Consider the following 15,299-nt stretch of genomic DNA (forward strand, 5'->3'; position numbering starts at 1 on the left):
ACTGTCAGGAAATAAAAAAAAAAAAAAAGTGTTTTTAAAAAAAAAAAAATTATTTAAAAAAACCCAACCAAAAAAAAAAAAAACAAAAAACAAACAAGCCACCCATAAATCCAGTTTGGCAGGAAACCTGAAGAATATCTGACAAAGTGGTTTCTGTTAGTCTTGGCCCAAAGAGAAGGTCTCAGCTCTGCTAGAGCCGGGCAACGTGGTGGGAAAAAAAAAATAAAAAAATAAAGATGCAGTGTCTCCTTTTGTTGCCTAATGTTTTGGCAGACAAATGGATCATTCTGATGTCGGGTCAGAAGTGTCAGCCTTGTCTTGGACACCCCAAAGATACTGTACTTAATGGTGGCATTGCTTCTGGGCACTGATGCTGCTTCAGGAAGACCTGCCAGCCTACTTTGTACCAGTAAGTTAAGTCACGAGCCTAGAGATGTGTGGAATTTTTTTAAAATGTCTAATTTTTTTTTATTATTTTTTTTTTAAATTTTTTTTTTGTTTGTTTTCCAGAATGTAGGTTCTAGTCTCTTGGGAAGTTTCTGTATTGTTTTAAATAGGAGTACTGCATCTTTAAGGGTGCTTCATTTTAAACACTCAGCTCAAACTTTGTGACCAAATAAAACCATGCAGTTCCAGATTTCCCTCTTCCTGCCCCCTGACTTGACTCCTGTGGTGGAATCTCTTACCTTCTGTATAGTTGCTTACCTCTTGTTACGTGTGTTTAATAGATGCTGTTCTAGAGCAAAGTTACAGTTCTTCTGTTAACCATTAAAATGAATTCTGCTTGTAGTTGTTCTCAGCATACTTTAAATTTTTTTTTTTTCCTCTTCTGGTTCTAAAGCAATGCTCACAGAACACTGTAAAGTTATTTCAATGTAAAAAGAAACAAACCCCAGACTTTTGTATCTTGGAAATCCATCGTATGAAGCTGTATTGCTAATGGCATGACTCTGTATCTATCGCAGCGTTGGTATTTCTTTCCCTTTTTGTCATACCCGTGTGGTATTTACACATTCAAAACAAAACAGAAAAAAAAATACCATATGCCATAATAAAAAGGTGGGATTTTATGTGTATGTTTGTGGTTAAGTGTGCTAATGTGAAGTGTCTGTGTCCATAAAGCTCCCCTTAAAAACACCTTTTGAGGGAAGTGTTTCTGTAGCAGCTCCAGTGAGGGAGGAGGAGGAACAGCAACGTGGTGTTTTACATCAGTTGTGGAGAAAAAGAGGAACACAGGTCAAAATTTGTTTAATAAGAGGATTCAAGGTGTCCTCAGCAGAGACATTAGTACAACCCCTCACAGAGAGCTTTAGCCAAGGGGGAAGGAATCTGGCTGCCCCCTCCTTGCAGGCTGAGCAGGGATCCAGGATTTAGCTTGTGCTGGTTAAGAAATGCACGGAGGCACAAGTTTATTGCACCCAAAGGGTTCTGCTGGAAGAGGATGTTTTGTTCCTGGTGAAGCAAAGACCAATTTTTTTGGTATTGACCTCATGCTTGGTAATAACACAAAATCAATTACAGTACAGACCTCTGTAGTGCTGCCCCGAGGCTGCCTGGCTTTGCCCTCAGAGAAAGAGAGCTGTGAGACATGAGGTATAGCTTTTCTTTTTAAAATATAAAAATAGAGTTCATGTTGAGCTGGTGCTAAAATGGCTATTAATAATATCACTGGCTTTTGAAGCTTTTCGTTACCACCAGGAAGGGACACTGTGTGTCTAGACTTGGTGAGCGTCACTGCTAAAATAATTGATCCATGATTTTTTTTTCAGTCTTCTTGCAGGCCAATGAAACTTTTCAATGCAAGGTGGGGCTGTGCTGCTTTGCAGTGTGGAGAAGAGGGTATTTTACTCCAGTAGAGCATTTTAATGTAGATTCAGAAATATTTTCTGGCACAGTACTTCTCCTATCTCTGTGTGAGTGGCTTTGCCCAGCTGTGCTATGGCTTTCTCTGCCCTCTGAGCCAAAGGGCTATGGAGAAGGGAGATGATTTTCCTGCTGGCAGGAGGAAATCTCTTGAACAGCAGGGCTGGTGGAGCCCTGATGTAAAGGATCTGCTGGAAAGCTGTTCTTTGTAAAGGTTATGTTTAAATCCTTAATATCCCACCTGGGATTAATGCTGGGGCCTATTGGCATGAGCTCTACTTAGCTATAATTATATGCAGCCTGGCATGGCCGTGGTCGTTTGAGGGCCGGGATCACCTAAAGCAGAGCACTGAAAAGAAGGTTTGTGGACGGGCTGTAGTAGAGCACTGAAAAGAAGGTTTGTGGACGGGCTGTAGTAGGGGAGGTGTTTGGTGCGGGCTCAGAGGGGACGGAGCACATTGCAGCATGCTGAGGGAGGGCCAGCTCTTTCTTTGGCTCTCTGGTTTTCTGGGCGCATTTGGGCTGAGGGAAAAGGAGAAGCTGGGTGACAAAAGCTGCTGCCGGGTCTTTTAAGGTCCGCCCCTCCAAAAAGGAGCAAACCGAAAAACATGGTTAGATGCCACGAAGTAGGTGGCAGTGCCTTAACCGTATGTGTGTTGTATAGGCCACTAGGACCTCTTCCATCCTTATCAAGGGGAGTGCTAACCTTCTCTCCTTTCATACAACACAGCTTTCACTTTGCTGCCGTAGCTATTTAAACCTTCAGCAAGCCACTTCTTGCAGAACAGAGTGAGGAGATATTTGTGTTTTCTTTCATGTCGGTTCGACACTTCTAACTGTTCCCCATATTATATATTTAGTCTGATTCCACTACGGCTAAAAATTCCCTGAAAACCCAGGCAAAACCTCACAAACGCGCGCGTTCTCCTACCTTCTTAATGTATTCATCGCTTCCAGCCAATCAGAGCGCAGCAGCCGATCGAGTCTCTTTGATGCCCCCTGGCGGGCGGGCGTGCTCCCAGTCACCGGGCCCGTTTGGGGGGCGGCACTTCTGCTTCCGGCGGGCGGGCCCCGGGTGCGCGGGTTCGAGTCCCGCCTCGGAGGGGGCGGAGTGCGGGGCGGTGCCGCCGAGCGCTCCCAGCCGCCCGCCCGCGGGATGAACTCCCAGAGGGATTTGCCGGCGGACCCGCCTAATCTGCGCAGGGTTCAGCTGCCCCGCAGGTTTAAATTGGGAGCAGGAGTGTCCCGCGAGATTTGCTGATAGAATTCTCCCGGAGCCGAGGGAAGGAGGCCTGTTCCCGGCGTGTTCCCGCCGCACCGGGAAGTTAAATCTCTCCGAATTCCATCAGAGCTAATGACGAGTTACAGGTTCCAGACGTGGAAGCGGTCGAAGAGGTTGGGTTGGGTTTTTTTTCCCTTTTCTCAAGGCCTTTCTCCTCTGCATCCCAGAGGAATAAAACGAGACGAACATCTGGCTAAATCAGCGCTGCATCTCCTCAAACCGGCGCTGGGAGTTGATGTTCCTACTGGGATTACCCCCCCCAGCATCCCACTGCCGGTCCCACCGACCCCAGGTTCACTGCACCGTGACATCCCTCGGCCCCACCGAGTCCCGCAGACCTTCCCGCTCGGTTCCCGGCAGGAAGGACCAGCCGGTGCCCTGTGCCGCTGGCAGAGGAGCCGCTTTGCCGGGTGAGGCTGCGGAGCCAGGTGCAGTGCCCAGAGGTGTGCGTGGCCCCGGCCCCGCCAGCTGTGCAACATCTGCCGCGTCACAGCGTCACAGAGCGGTTTGGGTCACAGAACGGAAGGGACTTTACAGCTCATCCCATTCCCGCCCCCTGCCATGGGCAGGGACACCTTCCACTAGACCAGGTTGCTCCAAGCCCAGTCCAAGCTGGCCTTGGACACTTCCAGGGATGCTACATTGCTGCTGCAGAGCCCAGGCTGTTCCTGGCCACTCCTTCCAGATACTGATGAGTTTATTAAGGGATTAAAAGTTAGTTTCCCCTCGTTATTGAATGCTCTGATTTATGCATGCGTTTAAATCAATCCCATTTCCTGCGTTTTATCCCTTCTCCTCCAGGCTTTCAGGCTTTACTGTGTCAGACATTTGTTACAATCACATCGTTTTGAGGCAAGCGAGACACCGTGGGTGGTTTAGGAGATTTGAATACATGAGCTGCATTACTTGGGTGCATCTCCCAGGTGCCAGTTGCCCTTCCTGAGCTGTAGATGCCCCTTCTTGGACCAGTTTGTGCTATTTCTTGGTGAAATATCGATAAGGATGCGTGCTAATGAAGATGCTGTCGGAGATTAGGTCCAAGCCTGCCTGTCTGGGAGCTGTGTCTGGCAGAGGAGGTGCCCAGTGGGCTGGGGTGCCCAGGGTGGGGGATTTCAGGTGCTGCTAGCAGGCAGTTGCTGGATGAGCTACATAAGCAGCTTATTTTGTCATTTTAATTTTTTAATCCCATGCGTTCGGTCGCGCTCTCTTATTAGTAAGCATTAGCTCTCCAAGTCTCATTAGCTCCGCTGAGAGCTGAGGCTTTGCCTGTGGGGACAGTGGTGGAGGAGCCAACAGGGGTCTGGGGGCCTGATCCTGCAGCTGGTGACATCCGTAGTGTCCCATGTGGATGTGGGTCCAACCCTGGCCCCATAGAGCTGTCACAGCTCAGTCCTCTCCTCCACTGCACCCCCATCCCCTTCCCAAGCCCCAGCTCCCTCCAGAGCCAATCCAAGCCTGGGGCTGGCTCTGTTTGGTCTCTCCCTGCTTTATTAAGGCAACTATTTTTTTGTCTGTAAATACACACACTACATTCAAACCTTCTCTCTCCTCCAGGTTTTCCCTTTAACCCCACGGCCATCCCCAGGGCTGTACTTTGTTAGAGGATCTCAAGTCTCGGATTTAAAATTAGTTGACTGCTTCTCTTTAATAAAATTATTCCTGCCCTCTTTAAATAGCACAATATGTCACAGAAAGCCAGTGGGTCCGTTCATGAAGATGAGGCAGCTCAGAGAGCAAAAAGGGATGGAAAAAAAAAAAAAAAAGTAAAACCATACATCTCCCCAAAACCCTTCTGCCTAATCCAACTGAATTAGAGGATTTCGAAGTGGATTTAAAACTAAATCTTGATTAGGGAGAATTTCTCTCCAAGAGCTGCTGCACAGTGGTATTAATGGGAAGTGATCGTGGACAGAGGAAATAGGACAGAAATAACTGAGGGTAGCACATACGCACTCAGGTCTGTGCATGAACTGAAAGAATCAGAGAATTCCCCAAGAGGAAAAGGGAGAAATTAAGCATCGACATAAGGAGACTGGGTGCCACAGGGCTGGCTGGAGAAGCTTGGAGCAGCCAGAGCCCTGCTGCACCGACGGCATTCCCCTTTATCCCGGTGGAGAGGTTTGCAGGTGAAGAAGAGGCGACGAGCACGGCTGGGAAAAAGAGCTCGGAGGAGAGGAAACCTCTGCCCGCTCCCCCAGACCCCTGTGTTCGTCCTCTGAGCCCTGGGTGGACTCCAGGAGCTGACCCCCATGCTCTGCAGACACATGCCTGGAGGTGCCCATGGGATCCTGTCTCTGATGACCGTGGTGTTCGTCCTTCCAGAGGGTAAGTGCTGCTGTTCCCGGGGTGTGGTGTGTACCCCACGCTTTGGAGTCCGGTTTGCATCCTCCCTAAAGCCTGGTTGTTCAGGTGTGTTTTATCCTCGGGATGAATTTGGGGGTGTTACTGCCCTAAGCGGTACAGCTGTGTGTTGGTGGTTTTAGGACAGAGCTGAAATCATCATGATTTGTACAAAAGGGCAGTGTGGCAGAATTTGGGATCTCCTGGACTCCCCTTCCCTGGTCTGGCCAGGGCAGGGACTCCCCTCACCATGCCTGGTGGTGTGAGGGTCTCACCCACCTCCCAAAAACCTTGTGGGAGCAGAGGAGGCTGGGATTGGGAAGGGCTCTGGGTCAGCCTTTGGAGGTGAGGAAAGGTAATGGCAGCAATAAGTGCAACCTGATCCATCAACACAGAGGTTGCCTTAAACTCTGTGGTCAGTGTAAATTAATATTGTTGGAGGCCTTTTTTTCCCCTTTTTTTTTTCCTCCTGTTTTTTTCTTTTTTGAGAAACCTGAGAAATGGCTTAATTCCCAGTCTAGCAAATCTCAGGCACAGTCGCTGACCCTGCAGGGAAGGACTGAGCTGCCGCCAGTGCAAGTGTGCAAAGCCCTGGGGACACACTGAGGCCACTGTCCCGGGGTCACAGTGCTCTGAATGAGGATTTCTCTCCTGTTTCCGAGCTGGTTTGCCTCCCTGATAGAACCTGTGATAAAATCAGGGCTGTGTTCAGGGAGAAAACCAAACCATTCCGATGAAACCATCCCTCTGGAGCGAGTGCCTCCAGCACGGGCACAGCTAAACTGGAGAAATTTGGTGAAAAAGGGAAAAGCCGTTTCTGAGTGCAACCGAGCCCTGACACAGTGGTGTTCGTTGTGAGGTTTCACCTACTCTTAACGCCCCCTGTTTCAAAGCTCCCTTGTTCCCAATGTTTGATCCCAGCACAAATCTCCGGCTAATCTCTGATTTTGCACTGACCTCTAGTGGGAGATGATTCCGTATTTTTGAGCCCACCGGGTAAACAAGTGACGGGCAGCTCCGGGCTCTTGGCTCAGCGCTTAATGCGACTTGGCAAGGCAGGGAGCGCTGCGAAGCCGTCGTTAGAGAGCAGCTCAGAACGAGTTGAAGCATTTCCCCCCCCCTCGGAAAAATCCAGCTGTGTTTCTTACGGTTCTTGTTTAGTGTCTGGACTCCAGTGCTATGGCTGCAACATCGTGGTTGGCACCAAAAACGTGGACATGGGGTGCTCTAACCCCGAGGTGATCACCTGCTCCCAGTCCCACCAGGGCTTCAAGCACCGGTTCTGCATTAAGACAGAGAGCGGTGAGTCCACCCGTGGGGCAGCAGGGTGGAGCTGGTGATGCTCACACCCCAAATCCACCCTCGCAGCCCCCAAGCAGGGCCTGCCCCCGGTGGAAAGCTGGCAGAGCATCCCCCTCCACCCTGCTCGTCGCCCTGATGTCCCGCCCTGTTGCTTGCTTTGCAGTGGTCCTGGGCATCCTGCTGACCAGCGGCTGTGCCACCTCCCGCCACTGCCAGCAGCAGGAGCTGCCGGGCGTCCGCATCCACTGCTGCGACACCGACCTCTGCAACGGCTCCCCCAGAGCCCCCCGGCCTCCTCCCGGCCTCGCGGGCGGCCACCTCCTGCTGCCCTGCGTCCTTGCTGCCCTGCTCCTCTCCTGAGCCCCCCGGGGCTTGAGGGGATGCGGGATCCTGGTGGGATGGGTGCTGGGAGCAGGGATGTCCCCATCGCTGCTCCTGCGGGTGGGCAGGACGCCCTCCTCTCCCCTTTCCTCAATAAAATGTGCCGAATGTTTTGCCCTGGGAAGGTTTCGGTGATGCCCGGCGGTAGCGCTGCATCCCGGGGAGGATCGGGGATGGTCCTGCGGGCTCGGGGGGATCGGGGTACCCGCAGCAGCCTGGGGTTGGGCAGCAGGGTCATGGGGGTATATCCATGTTCCCGCCGGGATCGAGAGCGCAGCCGAGCCCGGCTCTTCCCACGAGAGGGCATCCGCGGCCCTCACTCTGCATCCCGGCCGCCGCGGGGGCTCCGGGATGCAGGGATGGAGCACCCACGCAGGGCAGCATCCCCAGCGGGATGGGTGGGCGATGGGGTGGGAGAACAGGGGCCCGAGTGAAATGAGTTGGTTTTTTTCAGACATTATCCCGGTCGAAGAGGCCAAACGGGAGTTTTAAGGGAAAAATCCCATCCCGTACGGATCGGAGCCCAAGTGGCTCGTCCAAGGTCATCGCGGGGGTTTGCGGCAGAGCTGGGAATTAAACGCGTGTGTCTCAAGAGCCAGCCCTGTGCTTTTATCACCAGGGAAACAGCATAAACCTCCCTGTGAGAAATGGATGAAATGTTTTGATTCTATTTTTTTCTTTAGATTAAAAAAAAAAATAATGCAGAAGAGCTTTTCCATGCAAAACATCAGCTTTTGATGACATTTCTCAGATGTGTCAGAAAACAAGCCAAAACTTCTTCTAAAAATATTATCTGAGGCACCTTCCCAGCAGAAGCACTTTGGGATTGATAGAAAACATGTTCAGATTCTGAAGATTCAAAATAAAAGGAAATAAGAAAACAAATCCTGTAAGAAAAATGACAAGATCTGCAACACTAACCAATCCCCCTTTTTTTTCCCCCTTAAAACGTTCCTTATGATTTTCAGGGGAGCAGGAAACATTTCCTTGGCAGCTGGAGTTATTCTCGCTACTGGTTATTTATCTGCCTGGGCGAGTGCTGTGCTGAGCTGTTGCAAAACCTCCGCAGCATCAGCCTGCTCCAATATAAATTCCCGTTTATCGGGGGAGGTTTGGGATGGGCTCCCAGTGGAGGTGGTGGCCGGGGGGTCCTGCTGTGGCACGGGTCACTTTGCCACGCAGCAGCATTTTGGGGAGGAGCGAGGGGTGGCTGTGGTCCCTCCATCCCTCCGTCCCTCCATCCCTCCGTCCCTCCATCCCTCCATCCCTTCATCCCAGTCCGTGTGCCTCCGGCGGGTGATGCTGCTGCCCCCGCTCTGCCCCCCTTGCCCGGCTCGAGCCATCCATCTTGCACCGTGTAAGAGCCCTGTTGCAATTAAGTAGGCTGAAGTGCTCCTGAACTCTTTAACCTTTGCCCTGGGATTGCTCCTTTTGCCCCGGGGCTGTGGATCAGCTCCATTGCACTCTCCAAACAGCGCCTGCTACTTAGCTGACATTTCTTTCTCCTGCTGGATCCTATTAGCACCCTGAGGTTGAAAATGCTACTTTGGAGTGTTGTAAGGAATGTGATTTATACTGGAAAGTAGCGGCAATCTATCTTTCCCTATACACACACTGCACATGAGGCTGGAGAGCTAAATCCACATCGCCTGAACAAACAGCGACCAGGGATAATTGTTGAGGAGGCTTCAGACACGGAGCAGGGAGAGGAGCCTGGGTGGGACGGCACCGGGGCCAGGGAATGCTGAGCTTGGGGCAGGCAGGCGGCAGCAGGGCTGTGCAGGAAACCCACTCCCCATTGGGATCCCATCCCCACACCAGTGCAAACTGGTGCTGGATAATACTGGTTTCCCAACAGTGCTGAAGACCTAGTTAGGGGCTGCCTGGGCTGGTTGCAAGGGCTCTCTGGTTGTGTGATCCATCGTGTCCATCCTTCACCGTTGATCCTGTGTCCAGGGAAGACCAGAGCTGAGCAGAACTCGCACTGGTTTGCCTGCATGTGAGTACATATCGTGGATAATGCAATCTGCATGGGAAGCAGATGGAAATAAGAATTGAATGGTGCCTGAAGGAGGGCTGATTAGCCTTTATCAGATATGACACGCTAACCACTGAGGCTCCTTGCTGAAATACCGGGTTAAAATCTCTGCAGTGTCAAATTTCATCCTCCTAAGCAAAGAGACACTTTCCATAGTGTTTGTGTGAATCTTCTGGATAAGCCCTGGAGACTGAAACTGTCTCAGCTTCATCTGGGCATTAAAAGTCCCACCCACATGTTTAAAAAAAGCCCCAAACCCAGAAACGCAAAAGCTGACATTTACTCTAAAATGTCTTTTTCTTCCTGCATCGCTGCGTGGCATCCCGTGTGAGCCTCTGCCTTCTCCCTGCTGGAGAGGGGCTGGAGGCATCCTCCTGGGCATTCCCACCGACTGCCATTCCCCCTGGAAGCTGAGGGATTATTTTGCACACGCAAAAGTGTGCGCACGAGCACGCACATGGACACTGGCACAGTGTTTTCTGGGAGGAAAACCAACTAAAAAATAAACCCCAAAAACCCAACCCTAAGCAGCCTCTGTGTCAAAAGCCCTTTTATAAAAGCCTCAGTAGCTGAAGAATTGCCATTGTTTCGGTCTCCAGTGAGTGCTAGTCTTAAAATATTTCCAGCTCAGAGCAGGCTTTGACATTCTGCCCAGACCCATGAGAGGGAACAAACACGAGTTCAGAAATGTTTCTACAAGGCACAGATCCTTCTTCTTTTTGGAGAATCACGTTCAGCATCTTACATCCTGTGGCTACGTCCCCCCAAAGTGGAGGAAACACCACAAAACACCCCCAAAAGCAAGGAGGGGGGAATTTCTTGGGGCTCCCCGTAAGGCAGGGAGAGCTGGGCTGGCTTTCACACTGAGGTGCTGGGGTTTATTTTTTGTGCTTTTTTACTCAGCCTTTCCCTCATGAGCATCAAAAGCACTGTTTTTCCCCCAGAAAATGCTTGAATGCCGATGGCTGTGCAGACCTAACTCCCCATCCCACTGGATGCCAGCAGATGGTCCAAAAGTGCAGGCTGTGTAGACTCTGGAAATCAAAGAAGATGGAAAGTTTGTGGTGATATTCATCCCCCTTTAGCCTTTTTTTGTGTGTTCACCAGTGATGCTGGGAGTGACAGAGTGTGGATTTGGGAGCAGGAAGATCTCAGTGCTTCGCTATCTCTATGGAAGGACATGAAAGGGATGGACCATGGTACATGGAACCATAGAATGGTTTGGGTTGGAAAGGACCTTAAAGATCATCTCATTCCAACCTCCCTGCCACGGGCATGCACTTGCTCCATGTAGTGGTAGGAGGACCCCAGGACAATGACTTGGTGGGAAGTCACAGCACAGCTCCTTGGCCAGTGTTCATGGTTTATCACCCTTCCTTTTCCATCACGTAAAATCAGGAGAGGAGCTGAGATGTAACTTATGCTTCTGCCAAGGCTGCTCCCCACCTTCTTGCAAACAACTTTCTGGCAGAAAAGTGGTGCAGAAAACTGCCAGAGCTCTGCAGGCAATTGAGAACTTTGAGGCTGCTCTGGGGTCTGCATGAAGTGGGTGCCCAGGGCTGCTTCAGGAATGCTTCCAAGAGGCTGGATGCTCCAGAGAACATGAGCTAACCTGAGCTTATCTCAGCTCCAAGCGCTCCTCATGTTCGATAAAGGGCAGTGTTTACTCAAGAACAATGTGGGGTAAAAATTTAGTAAGTCCTTGTGCAACTCTTTATGGAGAGGCAGCAAGGACAAATAAACATCTCTCAAAACACAGTCAGTACTCAGGCTCACTGTTTAATTCATCCTCCGGAAATGCATCTTGTTTATAGCCATTCATTGCAGGGGCTCGGAACAGCAGGGGTTTGATCCACTCCAAATTTCAGGCAAAATAATATGATCCTCCTTTTTCTCTTGTTTGTTTTTAGTAGAGAACACAAGGTCAAATCTTCAACTAGTGCAAAGTTTGTCCTGAACTACTGAATATTTTTTTATTTGAGAAAGTTTTCCCTCTGCTCTCTCTCCCTTTCCAGGCCTCCCCCTCCCTTCAGCTCGCCAGCATGGGGGGAGCCCAAGGTGCCAGAGGATTTGGGTTTCCTCCTTGAGTGATAAGGGCTTCTAGGAGGAATTTAAGCTGGGTGGCCAAACCAGCTTCCAAGGCTGAAAGTTAGGATGCCTCTTATCTACTCCACTCCCATGGAGAGACAAGCAGCAGAGCAATCATGTGTGGGAGATCCACAGCTCCCTCGATGCTGCAGTGGGGCCCCACAGAGAAATCCCCTGCTCTGCGAGCTGGTCCAGCCCCATCCATTCCATAAAGATGAGCGGGACCAGTGCCAGCTTTATTGACAGAAGGCCATGAACTGGGTCATGCTGCCCATCTCCCCTCCCAGCACCAGGCTCTCCTCATGCACAGACACACAGGGAGCGTGTTGCTCAGGGGGATGTACCGGGCACCGTGTCCGTGCTGGTCTGGGAGCTGCACACACACACTGGCTGTGCTCAAACGAGCCCAAAGCCTCAAAGCAATGCTCTTTTTCTCTAGGATGACAGCCAAGGCTGCCCTCTGCCAAGGGCTGGGCATTGAGGGGGCTGGATGGAGGGAGAAGGGGGGATCCTTGTTCAGTTGGTGGCAGTGCTGGAGCCAGCGATGTGCCTGACCTACATACAGCCCAGAGCTCTCCAAGCACAATTGATCCATTGGAAAGAGAGAAACCACAGTGTGGGGGAGGGCCTGTCCCACTGCATCCAACCAGCATGGCCCCCTGGTCAGATGGGAGCTGGTGGAACCATGGCCATGTTGTGGTGTCTAAGCATGGCAGCATTTTGTCCTCCTTGCTGGACACCGTGTGCATCCCACAGCTGCAGCATCCCTCCCTTGCACCCTGCATGCTCAACAGCCCTTGCACAGAGCAACCTGCCCCATGGACACATATTTTGGGATGTTCTCCTCTGGCAGACCTGCAATGGGCTTCTGGGAGGGAGAAGAATTGTGTCATACGTGCCCTTGGGACATCTCTAAGCAGTGCACACAAGGATTTGGCTGCTAAGAAGTCAAAAGGTGTGCTCTTTGGCTCAGAAGCTCGATTCACATCTCCTTGTGGAGCCTGCTAATGGATCATCAGTGGATTTGAGTGTCCTTCCTCGCAGGTGTCTGGTTTTTCCAGCTTGGAATCACACCCTTAAGCCTTTTCCTTCGACTCCGTGGTTTGAGCATCTCACACCCTTGGGCCACTCTCGCTGACCTCACAGGCTCTGGTGCAAAGGATGGATGTGTCTGTCACAGTTTGCTCTTTGATGTCCTTCAGTAGAGTGGCTTGGGAGCATGACAGGAATACAACAGCAAACAGGAGGAAAGGGAAGACACTGTGGTGCCAGGTGATTTTCCCCCCAGTCTGACTCCCCAAATTCTTATTAATTAAGAGCTAGGGGGGAATAAAAATACCATCTTGTGACACAGCGAGCCTAATCCTGCAGTCTGCCTCTCCCCAGGCATGTGGACACACTCCCTCATCTGACTGCTGGTGGCTTTAGCCAGTGAGTGCTGGTCTGGGGGAGGATGGATGAACACCCAGAGGGAGAGACCACAGCACTGGCAGCAGCACATGGAGAGAGCCAAGTGATGGACAAGAGGATGTGTCCTCGCAGTGGGTAACTCTTTTGGGAAAAAAGCCAGGTCTTCTGGGTGTCAGAGTCATGTCCCTCCCCTTAAATTGTGTCTTCTCTGTTAGTGCCGCCGGTAATTACTGAGCCTCGTTAAACACAGGAAAACAAACGCAGTGTGGAAAAAGGGAAAAAAATAAGGCAAGTTAAAAGGTGGGCAGAGCCTGGCATTGCCTGTTCCCGGCGGTGGCTCCGGGGAAAGCACCGTGCCAAGTTTCAGTTTTACAGGGCAGAAATGAATCACGGCAAACTGCTGACGGAGCCTCGGCCGCCGTCAAACACCAACTGCTCGGGGATAAAGGGAACGCGCCGCTGGCCCCCCTCCCGCCGTCTGGGCACTCGGCTGCTAATTAGTAAATAAGGGATAATCCGATCAATTAAGTGCTCAGCCTGCAGAGGAGGGCACGCACACCTCTGCCGGAGAGGTGGCAGGGCGGGGGTGGCCGTGCGGGGACACAGTGTAGGGCTTGGGACGGCTCCGGGGCTGTGGGGGGATAGCGGGGATGCTGGGGGTCTTTGCCACAGGATGCTCCTTGAAAACCAAGCTCTCTCAGAGGGGCAGTTCTCCCTCTCTGGAGAACACGTGGTTAATTGGGATGCAGGGGGGTGGGATGGATGCTCAGTGTGTCCCGTGTCCCCCAAACTTCATTGGACTCAGCTCTGACGGGCAGGAGGTGGTTACTGAGGGGCAGAGGGGTTTCTATGCCCTGAGTGCGTGGGCAGGCTCTATCCCTTCTCTGGCCATCCCTCCAGGGATGGAGGGGCTGGAGCCCATCCAGACCATGCCCTGTCCTCACCCCAGGCCACCCTCCAAGTCATCCCAGGGTCACCACAGCGGGTCAGGAGTGGCCACAGCACCCCTGGGGTCTGTTGGTGAGTGAGGCAGAGGCAAAGCCGAGCTGCAGGAATCCCTGACTCTTTCCAGACTTGCAAATTCAACCTCAGGAGAGCAGCAAAAGGAAATTAAAAGCTCACTTGATGATGGCAAGTAGGGATCTCCCGGGGCTTTGCAGCAGCTGGGGCAGCTCGCTGGCAGAGCCCAGGACAAGGGAACCCAGCTGAGGGTCCCAATCCTGCTGCTGACCCTGTGCCAGCCCCCCTGGCAGCCCTGTGCCCCCACAGCTCAGACATGTCCCAGCAGACCCCTTGTACAAGGATCTTTCTAAACGTTCTTTGCTGCTTCCCCTCAGCTGATTTCTGCACTATTAAAATCTTTTCCACCAGCACCAATTTCAATTACATGTTTTTAAAAAGTCATTAAAGAGAATTCCCCATGAAATTATTTTGATTTCCCGCCCCTCCGTCTACTTCCAAACTAACGAGATTAATTAAAAACTACAAACATTTTCCAAGGGCCCAAGGCAAACGCAGTGGCAAACACATGTAACTCTTCCCAAGGATCGCATCCATCCTCCCTCCTGCTCGGAGCATCCCTCCTGACACAGGGCTGCATTTGGCAGTCTTGGAAGGTGCTCAGGTTTGGAAACCTTTGATATTTTTTCCCCCCTCCTTTGAGGAAGGAAAAAGAAAGTGCCTGAGGAATGAGAGCTGTCAGAGGCAATAATGTGAGATCTCACTCGTGGCTGGCAGGCGGAGGGGGGGTTCTCTCTGGCGTGTGGAGTTAACTGGGGAACTTGAAACAGGGAAGCGGGGAGGGATTTAGAAAAGTTTTATTGCTTTGTCTCAGCCTCCAGGTAGGAAAAGTAAAATAAAATCCTCCAAACCCAATAACCTGCAAAGCAAACCTGACAATAGCTCTATTCTCCTCTCAGGCGTTTATCCTCTCCCGGTGTTTGATTCCTCCTCTCCTGGGTTAATCAATAGGACAAATCTCCGGTGCTGCACTTCTCCCAGCCCCCACGGGCTCCTCCAGGATTGATTACAGCAAACAGCCCTTCCCAGGGCTGCACAGCTCTGAGTAAGGATAAATAAAGGGAACAATATGGGAGATTTGTTACTCGGTGGAGCAATCACTCAGCATCACCTTCCCTCCAGTGCTGCTTTAAGCAGGGTGAGGGAAAACCTTGAAAAACCCCAATAAAGCCCCAAACCCTGCTGAACTCCGTGGGATCATACATCTGCACATACAAACACACAGTCAGTGGTGAGGAAGATGGTGACAATAGATTTGGAATCGGAGAAAACATATTTATTTGCACGGAACTCCCCCCCCAAACCACAGTTTGTGCAAACACATGAGTATTGATGAGGGCTGAGATAATTAAATTGCAGAATGGACTTGCTCCTGTGCCACAAGGACTTCAGCCTCATTTACCATAGAATCATAGAATCTTGTAGCAAATGTGGGTAGAGTCCTTCCCAAATCTCCGTTCGGGAAGCCCAGATACGATGATGATGATGACAGAATCATGGAATGGTTTGGATTGGAAGGGACCTTAAAGATCATCTCATTCCACCCCCATGCCACGGGCAGGGACACCTTCCACC

The 15,299-nt window shown here is 51.2% G+C and overlaps 1 protein-coding gene across 2 annotated transcripts; it reads left to right on the plus strand.

Annotated features, from left to right (window-relative positions):
• Nucleotides 1-2,961: 2,961 nt before the first annotated feature.
• Nucleotides 2,962-7,147, plus strand: LOC108495015 (ly6/PLAUR domain-containing protein 1-like). Of its 2 annotated transcripts, none has more exons than XM_017810212.1 (4): nucleotides 2,962-3,258; nucleotides 4,700-5,470; nucleotides 6,647-6,787; nucleotides 6,951-7,147. In XM_017810212.1, exons 2-4 carry the CDS (start codon nucleotides 5,395-5,397, stop codon nucleotides 7,145-7,147), a joined length of 414 nt encoding a protein of 137 aa, XP_017665701.1. In that variant the 5' UTR covers nucleotides 2,962-3,258; nucleotides 4,700-5,394. The 2 variants fall into 2 exon arrangements, with proteins under 2 accessions (XP_017665701.1, XP_017665702.1); XM_017810213.1 differs by lacking the exon at nucleotides 2,962-3,258 and adding an exon at nucleotides 3,489-3,555.
• Nucleotides 7,148-15,299: the final 8,152 nt, after the last annotated feature.

The sequence above is a fragment of the Lepidothrix coronata genome, unplaced genomic scaffold (assembly GCF_001604755.1).
Source record: "Lepidothrix coronata isolate B3197 unplaced genomic scaffold, Lepidothrix_coronata-1.0 Scaffold28, whole genome shotgun sequence".
Classification (NCBI taxonomy): Eukaryota; Metazoa; Chordata; class Aves; order Passeriformes; family Pipridae; genus Lepidothrix; species Lepidothrix coronata.